Source organism: Hippoglossus hippoglossus, chromosome 1, assembly GCF_009819705.1.
Source record: "Hippoglossus hippoglossus isolate fHipHip1 chromosome 1, fHipHip1.pri, whole genome shotgun sequence".
NCBI lineage: Eukaryota > Metazoa > Chordata > Actinopteri > Pleuronectiformes > Pleuronectidae > Hippoglossus > Hippoglossus hippoglossus.
The window spans coordinates 13,719,858-13,732,111 of record NC_047151.1 but is presented as its reverse complement, the minus strand read 5'-3'; the positions used below and the strand labels follow the sequence as shown (position 1 = coordinate 13,732,111).

Here is a 12,254-nt window from a genome sequence, read left to right as displayed (position 1 = left end):
CAGATATTTGTTTTTGTTTTCAAACCCAATTTCAAAAAGATTTTAAAAATAAATAATTTATTGCTGAATTCAAGTTAGAGTTGGCGAGTTGTGTCTGAAGCACTCTTCATCGTATTTGTTAGAATCCTCCTCATGTCCCCACAGCAATATATAAATGAAGTCAGTGTCAGTGGCCCTGGCAGGACTGTAATAAACACAACCAATCATTTCATTCAGACCTGCGCCCTCACTGCAGATGACACACACCGCTGAAGCAGAGACGATGGTGAGAAGGTAGCGAGCAAGTCGCAGAAAAGTCGTCTTCACGCAGTCGTCAGTCTGATGTATTGGTTGCACATTGTATCCTGCTCTCTCTCCCTAAAGCTTTTCCAGGCTTTGCAACCCCAGCTTTAACGTATTAATACATGCCTCCCTTTTTAATTCAAACTATTTATTGATGCAGTAACTAATTTGTAATTTGTAAATTCCTCTTATAATTGCAAAGCGATTTTGTTTTTTTATAATTTATTTTGATGCATATTTGTATTTTCCACTTAGCTATTAATTAAATGATTTGTTACGAATGCCGCGATTACAATTGCGGTCCTCAGTTTGCTGTACGCTTATATCTGTATCCAGCCCAGTTATCTTCAGTCTGCCTGTTGATTGATTTTCAACTAACACTCGTTCAGTTAACACAGACTAGTTTGGAATGAAAAGGGAAAGTATGTGGTATTCTCCTCGTCCACCAGTGACCCTGAATATCCTCCCATCAATAGCAGCCACATTACTCAGGTTTTGTGGTACAAATACTGAGAGATTTAACAACTTAATGAAACTAGGCTTCTTATATAGAATTTAAAGGTTACCTTTTGTTTTTTGAGAAAGAGATCAAAATCTCAAGGAGACTTCCTGATTAAATAAAGAATAAAATTTAACAACCGATTCTTAAGTAAACCTAATTGGAAAATGTTAGGGACAAACAAAGTAGAAAACATCATTTACGTCTTTAGAACAGAGCTGAATAAACTCTGTTACACTTGGGAGTGGTGCAAATTCCCAGTCCCCTGAAAGATCAACCTTGTGCTGTGTAAACTCATTGAACATCTGCACAGCACTTCAACACAGGCCGACAGACACTTTACTCAGCCTCTCTCTTGAGGACCTTTTCACCCGATTCATCCTGCAGCTCTGCAGAGACGTCTGAGCTTTTAGCGAATGAATTAACTCATGGTGTCACTGTGAGGGAGTCGAGTACTCAGCTTAGAAAAGTCTCTTACACTCAGAACAAGAGGAGGCTGAGAGAAGTACGACTACAAGGTGAAAAGTTTGGATGTCGGGATAAAGTTTTGGTCTCATCGATGCTGCATTGTGTGAAATGGTAATGAGTGTGCATGTGAGCGCTGGTGCCTCACAGCCAGAAGGTTTATTTGCATGTGCGGGTCTTTTTGTGTGCAGTGTCTGCAATACATGCAGATTAGGATCAGCTGTATCGAAGACAACATTTTTATTCATAAGATTTAAAATATTATTATTATAAATTGACTGTAGGTGTGAATGGTTGTCTTTAATGTCAGAACTGGGATCCAGCCCCCCCACCTGCAACACTCTAAGGGACAAGGGGTATAGATATTGGGTGCAAGGATGTCAGTCAGTTCCAGTGCAGTAATCACCTCTGCTCACTTCTACAGAAAGTGAATGCCTGTGTATACAGTGCGTCATCTCAGGGCTTTGCTGTAAATGAGCTTGATGCTCAGTCAATTTCCCTGAATAAACAATGGTTCAATTAAAAATGAATGTAACACAAATGAACTGTGTGAAGTTTTGACATCAACTCCTTCACCTGCAGCCACCTAACTGTCGTCCTGCCCCTGTCTGGTTATACACACACACAGCAACAGCAGTCTGAACTCAAATTCTTCTCAAAATATGGTGCATTACCCATAATAAACTAAATTCAACTAAATTACTCCTTAATTCTCATAATATTACGATTTTATTATCCCTTTAAGGAAGCTTAATATTCCATTGCATGTGAGACTCAAGTGACATCACTTAAGATAATTTTATCAGACTTCATGCAGCCTCCTCTGGAGCCGATAAACTTAATTAAACTATTCATATATGCAAACTGTGAATGAACTGTGAACAGAGCGATGTGTAACGTTTGTTTCCTGGTTAAAAAAAGTACTGCATATATTTACAGCCAGACTGTTGCATCAGTGGCAGTTTGGTTTCCTTATACAAGCCACAGAGTATTTAATTAACGTTTGGATAAAAATACTCTAAGATACAAAGATGTTGAGACTAGAGACTTTTGGTTGTTTACTTGGCAGTCGTGCTGCCTTCAGTCTTACCTGCTCTTCTTTGGTGTACAGCTGGATGCACTCGTCTAAGGTACAGCTGTGCTGCTGCAGGTGTTGCTGCTGCTGGTTCCTCACACTCTCTGCATCCTTCACCACCTCCTCCTGGATGGTGCCAAACAGACTGGAGCGCACACACACACACACACACACACACACACACACACACACACACACACACACACACACACACACACACACACACACACACACACACACACACACACACACACACACACACACACACACACACACACACACACGTTTATAGTGCTTGAATCAGTATGTTTCACATGTACTCAGTTCTAGGAATTGAGTAAAAAAATTAAAACTGAGGAGGACATCCACAGACGGTGTGTGCATGGAGCCTACATGGAGGCTCGAGGAGTGAACATGTATTTGCATGATTCTTACCATTCTTTATTCTTGTGCTCCCACTCTATGACGAGCTTCACGTGAGGAGGCCCCCCGGTGCCACACATCTTCAGAGCTCTATAATCCAGCAGGAGAAGAGAGTGCGATTACATTTCAAATCTACATTCACATCTTCTGACCTTTTGTTTTTCAGTGATAATGAAAAGTATTGTCTCCATAAACCTGAAGCCACAAACAACAAGGGAGGCTGAAATCTGCGCTGCTGGTGAGCAACATGCAACAAGCTTTTGTTATCTATTTTTATTTCATCTTGTTTCAGATACTCGCACACTAGCAACAGAAGGATTGCACAGGATTACCAGGCAGAGGTGAGACCTGGGTTCACATCATGCACTAACAAATGGCTGATGTTCGGTGTTTATATTGCAGAGCTTCACTCTCTGGAGTCTGAGTCAACACCAGCATGAAAGGATCACCGCCAATGAACCGAACAAAAAAGAAGAAGAAGAAGAAAACAAATAAAATACATCATATAAAAGAAACTGCAAAGGAGAAAAAATAAAACAAATATAATAATAAAAAGGTTATTTTTGAGAGATGACAGTGAAGTTGTCAGTCTGAGTTACTCAGGTTAAAGTTCAATAGTGTTGGGGCCCTGACAGAAGAGTAGTATCATGATGATGATGATGAAGAGTACGATCATCCTGTCTTCAGAAGCAGACCTTGTGTCGTCTTTGTTCTCTGTGCACTCTACTGTTTGTTGCAGGAATATGTATGTGCAGCAGAAACAACACTAGAGGTCAGGCTTACACAACATTTGAACAATTCAGGGACACAAACAAACAAACAAACAAACAAATTAATTGTTATTTAATTAATCTGTTAATTATTACTTTTTTTCCCAAAACCGATTATGAAAAGAAGCGGAAACTCATTTGTGATTATTAGCTGAATTCTCTGCCTCCTGTCTGCTCACCACAGTCTCTCTTCTTTCTCTCTCCACTTGTTAATGTACTTGAGTTTTACATGAGTGCTGCAGTAATTCTTTACTCAGGGTGAAGAGAAACTTTGGTCACATTGATGTCACACAAACTTTCCCTTTCACACATCATTCATCCACTGTCGGTACAGTTTCAGGAGAAATTTGGGGTTCAGTATCTTGCTCAAGGACACGGACACGCATAATGGATAACGCATAACTCTGTTCAGTGGGCAACCCGCTCCATCTCCAGAGCCACAGCCGGCAACCAAACATCTTTAGTTTCTTTATGAATTGTTTTTTTGTGTCTTCTATGAAATCCTAGTCATAGAGAAACTGGAGGAGCTTTAATCGGTCCGACTCGTGCCAACAGCCGGCCAATTAAACTCTTTAGAAATCTTGAAGCGGCACAAACATCGTAACCACACCCAGACAAGGAGTAATTACATTGGAACAAAATTAATGTACAGTTAAGCAGAGTAGTAAAGTACAAAATCATTATTCTCTCCTAATAAAACTGTGCGTGCTTTTCTAAACGATATAAGGAAAGAGAAGAAATCTAAAGATATGTGAGTATAGGTTGGTTCATGGTGGAGGAGAAGTCAGAACTTCAGTGGACTAAACAAATCCAGTTTCTAGAACTTTAGTCACAGATCTTCAGCTTGTGTCAGAGATGGGTGGGTTAATATTTTCTTGTGATAATCCGAAAATTATCCCCTTTATATCGTTGTACTCCTCTGGAGACGTACGTGACATTTCAGTCATTCAAGTTTTTTCTATTGTAGCGTCTCTGTTATTGTGTTTTTCCTCATTAGTAGAAAGTTATAATATATGATAATCTCCTTGTGATGTTTATTTTGCGTAGAGACTCCACATATGGACAAAAATCGACCAGAAGATTTGTTTAATAAATGAACAAAATGTACTGAAAGCATTGACATGCACACTGGTATATTCTTATTTGTCTAATACATATTTATGTTGATCTCCCTGTGGGTATTGTGTGTTTGCCAAATCACATTTACATTTAAAAAAAAAAAAGCTCTATATCTCTCTCTCTCTCACTCACACGCAAACACACACACACACAAACGACAACAATCTCATTTCCTTGCTCCTGTGTGGTCCTGCGTGAAGTCTGACCTTCGCTGCAGCTCAGCAGAACAGCAGCAGAGATTTGTACTAAGCTCCTCAGCTGTATAGAGAGACACCTTGATGCTCTCTATCACACAGCAAATAAAGGCCTCATCGTCACGCTGTCAAACTGCCATCATTATACTCTGTTGCCTGTAATCCTCTTAGCGTCTAGTGGCTAAAGGGAATTGTAGCTCTTTTTCTGATGCAATAGAAAACCTGTTGACTACAGTTATGAATATGAAAACATGCAATAATTTCAGTTTTTCAATTTCAGTTCTGGCTTTGAGTTGCTTTATTTGGGTGTTTACTGCAACAGATGTCCATGTTCCATCAATCTGCCATGGCTGATATATGTTATTATTGTAAGGCTATGAGTAAGTTATTCAGAATTACAGCTTTAGCACCCCCTGCAGGATCAATACATTAAAACACTCAAACTCCCTGATTAACATCTGGCAGCTGCTTCTGTCGCCTCCAACCATGAACAGAGAAACTACAGTTAGAGATGGAAAACAACCAGGCTGTTAAGATAAGAGGGCTGAGTGATTACAGAGCAGAACCCAGTTATTAATGCATGTGTTTTTAGGATGTATACATGTGCATTATCAGTTTTTCAGCATGTATATGTGGTATTTGTCTCATCCATCCTGACAGATCCGATCACAAGTGGACAGCATTAAGATCTTCTGTCACTCTGCATGATGCACTCTGTTTTTAACCAGTCGGATGACAGATGAGTCTTATGACTGTGTGTGTGTGTGTGTGTGTGTGTGTGTGTGTGTGTGTGTGTGTGTGTGTGTGTGTGTGTGTGTGTGTGTGTGTGTGTGTGTGTGTGTCGATGTGAGCGAGAGGGAGAGATAGAAAAAGCGATGGAATATCAAGACCAATTGAGGACACATTTGGGTGCGTTCAGACCTGTACTGTGCATGTACAGCTCCTTTCACATATATAACCAGAAAGTCCTGTGCAGACATTGTTTTAAGTTGGAGGCACACAACAGGAGACTGTCTCTGCATTGACACATACTGGATATATTCTCTATGGTTGAGGCAGGACCGGGGTGGTGCCTGGATAGAGCCAGCAGGAGGCAGTATAGGACTGCAGGATTAGTATCTTGGTAATTGAGTAGTGCAGCATGGTGTACTGTAGAGCCTCTTTGTGTGATTGAGTGTGTGTCCTACCTGTCAACAGCAGGGTTGTAGAGTGGCCTGCTGTCCTGTGGCGACAGGTAGCTACAGGATGTCAATCCTCCCACCACTCGGATCTTGAACAGCACCCCCACCTTCTGCAGAGAGACACAGACACAGTGTTACAGCTGTGTCTTTAAAGAGCTGCGATATTCCATATTAACCAATAGCATCAGTTTAACTGGGATGATCTGACAAGAGTTGAAGAATTCTAAGCACATCCTTGAAGTTTGGACCATTGATTTTTCAAAGCAGCATATTCTAGCTGGAAGTCGATGAGCAGTCTGTAGCAAAGCACACTGATGCCTTTATATACATAGTTTATATAGCTAACTTTGCAGTAACAATCATCAGTTTCTCTGAGGACACAATAAAGAGAAAAGTATAAATAACACAGATTCTATGTAACTTGGTAGCCCTGGTGTTAACATCTGTCTCGTGTGATCTGACCACAAGTGGACAGCGGAAAGTTTGTCAGTTCACACCGGGCGTTTCCACACATCTCCAGTGACAACTAGTGGACGTTTCTGTTATCCAAATTATGTTTATATTATTATTATTATTTTTACTTTTGGATTTTTCCAACAAACTTCACATCCCAAATTACAACCAAGGAATATTACAACCAGATCATGTACAAGGAAACAAAAGATACGCAGAAACAAATGTGGTGTTTTCATATTACACTGTGTTCCAGCGAGTAAACAAAAGTCTGGTACTGGTAAGATGCTTGAAGTAGAAAGAACTATCTCACATTACATAGGGTTTTTCAAAAATACTGGATATTAAAATAACGCAAAACAATACCAATGGCATAAATTACTTACTTGGGGAAAAGGTTTTTTCTTAATAACATTAAATATTCAAGTAAATGTAAATTTTTTTGTACGTAAATAAAGAAATTAACCCAAATGATTCAAACTGTGTGTGACCCAACAGTGATGAAAAATGATGTTGGTAATGTCACTAATCGAGTCCATATATTTCTACACTGGTAAACATCAGAATGATTATGAATGAGTGATTCAGAATGAAACATTCACCTCCTGCACGATCTCCTCTACACATCACATCACATCACCACAACACACACACCTTATTTACATCTGGCAGCTGCTTCTGCCGCCTCCACACTTGAACAGAGAAGCTGCATTTAGATGTGACAACAACTCCTCTGCTGCTTCGGCAGCAAGGACAAGAGCGCTGAGTGATTACAGAGCAGGAAGCAGAATCAAGTTGCTAATGTGTTCATTCTGAGCAGGCTGCCGATGAGAGAATAGAAACCGTAGCCAGGCATAAAGAGAAATAAATGAGTTGCTTAATAGGAGCCTAAAGCAGCAAATTAACAAGGCACAATCCCTCTTTTTGGTTTTAAGGGCCTGAGCGAGCGTCTTATCTCTCCATGGGACTAAATGGAAGAGGAGCCGACAAGACGCATTGGGCTAATGAGTAATCACACAAGAGTTTGCTACAATTTTGGAATTAACTTCGGAGAGATACGCATCCAAAGCCTCCTTCAGGATGATCGGCCTGAAAGAAAATATGGAGACACTGTGGACGACGCTGGGTATTGACAAACTGCCCAAAGTGCTGGGTAGATGTAAATAGATCAGAATATGTGACACTACAAAGCTGTGTGGTGTTTAAATGGTAATAAAAAATAAAATAATAATAATAAAAATAATAATATCAGCTTTATTTGTAAACCACATTTCTTAAGTAAGTTATAACGTGATTCACAAGAGGAAAAACTACAATAAAACCAAAATTAAATTAAACTAAATTATAAATCCTGGGTACTAACTAACATGTTAAATTTGGTTGTTTTTTTTTTTATTTGAAAAGGACATCATCAGTTACAACTCAGGTTATGTTCATACCTATGGTTCATACCCAAATGTGTATTTTGCTAAACAAACCTCTGGGTGTCACCAAAACATTTTATATTTAAGACAAGGTGAAGCGAAGACCAAATGAATAGAACTCACACAAATCAATACAGAATATAAACAGCACTGAAATACGTAATAACTATAATGTGGACTCAAAAATACCATCTGATTTCAAAACAAAACTAAAGCTCTCATTTCCTTAATATTTCCTATTTCTAAAAATCGAGTTCAGAGTGAAAGTAGCGTTTTGGATCAGTGGGATATGGGTGAACTTTTCAGCTTAAAATATCTGTACAATCTATGACCTGGAGAACCTGATTATTGTTTACCTTAAGACAAAGAGGAAGAGGAGGGCGAGCGAAGGCTCAGTGACTTTGTATTTGTCCAGACAGGCTTTGAGGCCGTAACTAAGGAACTGAGATAGTGATCAGTAAATAAGTCAGATATTTCTCTTTCTTCTCCTCTTTAGTTCTTTTGTTATAAAGAGAAGCGCTGCTCTCTCTGGATAAGGACACCTCAAATATTGCCGGCCACCATGGAGTTGCCCATGGCAACTCGTAGGCTGGCAGGGGCGACAGTGTGTGTGTGTGTGTGTGTGTGTGTGTGTGTGGGTTTGTATATGTTTGTGTACAGATCACTTGAACTAGGATCTAAGGCAGAGATGTTCTGATACCATATTTCCCTTCTCAAAGCTGACACCTGGGCTTTGCAGATTGGCTGATACCGATTTCTGATCCAAAACCAGTGCATTTAAAAAAGATTACTTGTATAGGGTGTTTTTAACAGCTGTATGCTACTAACCCTGTATGGATGATGCTATCACTGTTGTATGGCCTGACTCAGGTTAAGCCCTTTAAAAAACAAATATATAAACTCAAAAACAACACAAATAAACACATCTAGGAATACACCACAGTTACTTCCTTTAAATAGCTTGATACTTAAGTGTTGTATATGTTTTACTTATCAGACTTTCTACTGTGAGATGTTGCCAAATTGCTGACATTGTAGCTCGCTCTGGCTGATGCTCCACTACCAGAAATAACTTCTTCTTCTCCTAAAAACAGAACTCGCCAGTGGCAGCGTAGCGATGCTGCTGTTTTGATGCCGCAAAAAAGTGATTTCCCGGAAAAGAAAATTGCGATTTTATCTGTGGTTTTGGAACATCTCTAGTCAGAGCAGAACATGCAGAGAGGAAGAGGAGGTAGAGGTGGACTTCAAACAATTCAGAATAACAGAAAGAATTGTGTAAATTATATTAATAAAAATAATTTAGAAATGCAATCATACATTTTTTAAATAATATTTCAAACCAGCTTCTTAATTTAACTCTGTATTCTTCAATAGAGAGATTTGTGTTAGTGTGGTTTGAGGGGGCGGTGATATAATTGAATTTATGCACAGCCCATAAAACCATTATTACTCTCCCATAAAAGGCTTGTACTGTCTCTGTGTGAGTGCGATGTCCTCGGTTGTACTCTGCCACTCTACCGTATGGTTCGTCCTAATTAATTTTTGTGATTAAACTTTAAACACTCCTCTGAATGAATGAAGGTCAGGGAAAACCCTAAAGAACACAGACAAAGGGAACTATGCGACATAGAATTGGGAAATTGTTGCAACCATTATTCTGGTTTTGGAACAAGGTGCATGGTTCAGGACTGCAGCAGCAAATCTGACTAAACATGGTTATTTAATAATCAGGAGCCAAAAGACACTATGTCCCAATATAAAATGAGTGTCCCCAGAGGTGTGAAGTAACGAAGTAAAAATAATTAGTTACTGTTCTGTACTTTACTTGAGTATTAGCTTTTCTGACAACTTTTTACATTTAGTCCTAACTTTCTAACACAAATACATGCACTTTCGACTCCTTACATTTTAAATTCAGGCTTGTTACTCTTTCTGAGGGAAATATATTTTTTTTATTCTGCATCATTGAGAGCTGCCTTTCCAACGTCAAGACAGATATCAACCGAGACAAAACCTGCAAGAGACAGACTCAACCGTGTAGAAGAGGAGCAACAACATGGAAGAAAGTGAAGAATCAGCCAATGTCGACAACGAAGCAGAGCAACTAAGCATTCCCCATCTCTGGCCTTATTTAAATCAAGAATACTTCATTCAATACATTGTACACATTTCATCCTGGACAATTTCTCATGCTCTCAAGTAAGTGTGGTCTAATTTAAATAGTCTTCAAACTATATTAATGTGACACAAGTCACAGATACAGTCTGTAGAAATGACATTCAGTGGGTAACTTTATACCCTTATACCCTACATTTCTACTTCAACTTGAGTAAAGAGGTTGAATCAGTACTTATACTTTTACTTGAATCGTTTTTTAACTAAAATATCTGTACTTCTACTTGAGTAAAGTTTGTGCATACTTTTGCCCCCTGAGTGTCACCTACTCAAACCGTCACAACCATTCGCTCAGCATCCTAAATCTATTTCATAGTGTCAGAGGTGCAATGAGCTCTGATTAAAAATTCATCGCCAAAAGCATGAAAAACAAGCATCAAACAGACTGTCTTTTCCAAATCGCATTGATATGTGGTTTAACCTTTGTCTTTCATTTAAAAATAGCTCCCAGTGTGTCTCACACAGTTGAAAACAGAAAATGACAACAAGCTATTTAAACACAAAACCCACCAATAATTAAAATGAATCAAACTACCACCGAACACTCTTCTCCTTGTGGCTTTTTGAATTTAGCCACACAGAGACGAGAAGGTCCATGAACCCCTGAGCTGAAGGGCTGAGGACACAGGACAGAGTGGGCGACGTGCCTTTGAATACTGAGGGTGCTGCCATTACCTGAGCCTGAGATCCATTCAGCATCAGATAATAGAGCTTGCTGAGGATGCTCTGCTGCAGCTGGTCCCAGGAGATGCTCCTATCCTCGCGCATGAGAAATGGAGGTCCGAACCTGACAGGAGAGGAGAGGAGAGTAGAGGGGGGTAGAGGGGAGTAGAGGGGAGAGGGGGGGTAGAGGGGAGAGGAGACGAGACAAGAAGAAACAAAAGGAAACACATAATTTAAAATCAAGTTATGTTGCTTTTAAACAGACTGTATTTAAAGATAGACAACATGACTGCTCCCCTAAAGTGAAGCCCATGCGTCTCGATCGCCCCCTGGTGGCTGGGTGCAGGAAAGGTCATAGACCCTGCCTCCTCCATGTTAGCAGATGGGACATGGACCAAAGTTAAAACTAAAAATAGACTTCTGTCATTTTAGGTAGTTCTTATTATACTGATGTATGTAAGTGTTCATTTTCCCATTGAGTTTGGTTTTACTCAGTTAGTTGATGCTATAAAAATGGGGTGAGACGTCATGATTGACAGCTGAGGACCCTGGACACCAAATGCAAAAGATGGCGTTGATTGTATCGGAGTATTTTTGCAAAATTTGGAGAATTTTAAAACATAGACTGAATTTTCATACAGTCTATGTTTTAAAATCATAAGCTCTAAGGAGAAAATCTGGACAGACTTTTGGTTTTCTTGAATGAAATCAATCAATTGTTTGTCATTTTCTTTTCAGACCAATTATTTTAGCTGGACGTCCACACTACAAAACATAATATATTAATTTCCAAGAAGGTTGAGCCTATTGAAAGTTTAGAAGGTGGCAGTCGAGGTTTCACTGTCAGAGCCTTGGGTCCTGAACTGACAGACTGTGTGAGCGCTGAGGAGCCAAATAAACCAGTCTGATAACGTCTGAGCTTCATAATGTTTTCTCTGTCTGCTGGTTCACTAAAGGCTCACACTCCTCCCGACTGCTCCGCAGTGGTTAAAGTACATTAAAGGCTGTTGTGTGGGAGGTTAATGGGAGAGGCAATTGAGTTTGTCTAGACAGACAAGTCCAGTTTATCAGCAAAAGTTGCACTGTGTTGCTTTAAGCATCCACACACTTAGTTTGAGTCTCCTCGCAGCAGCCAGATTACCTGCGTGTTGCATACTTTCATTTTAGTTATAGATGACAACTGAGAGAGATTCAGATGAGAGTCCTGCGACATGTGGACAGACGAGTCCTCAAATGTCAAATCCTGACATTATCAGGCCTTTCATAGGAGCATCTATTACGTGGTCCCATAGGTGCATGAGTATGACTCTGCTGAGTTTGACTCCTGTTAAAAGCTATGATATTGAGCCCAAATGGCACATGATGATCACCTGAAGGTAAATATATGAATCGAGTCTTAACAGGTTAAACTTTATATAATGTAGGGAAATCTGAGCCATTTATATAATTTAGAAGCATTAATAGTGGTGCTGGTGATGTTAGTCTTTGCACAAAATATACCTGTTTGTATTAGAGCATCATCAGCACAGTC

At 39.6% G+C, this 12,254-nt stretch overlaps 1 protein-coding gene across 1 annotated transcript in view; it reads right to left on the bottom strand.

The window, feature by feature from the left end:
• Positions 1-12,254, bottom strand: part of usp43a (ubiquitin specific peptidase 43a) — a 61,805-nt gene that overhangs the window by 13,309 nt on the left and 36,242 nt on the right. The window contains exons 7-10 of the mRNA XM_034588030.1: positions 10,736-10,847; positions 6,015-6,118; positions 2,757-2,834; positions 2,337-2,466 (exon numbers count right to left, since the gene is read on the bottom strand). Of these exons, the coding sequence (XP_034443921.1) occupies positions 2,337-2,466; positions 2,757-2,834; positions 6,015-6,118; positions 10,736-10,847 (424 nt within the window). The remainder of the gene's footprint in view (positions 1-2,336; positions 2,467-2,756; positions 2,835-6,014; positions 6,119-10,735; positions 10,848-12,254) is intronic.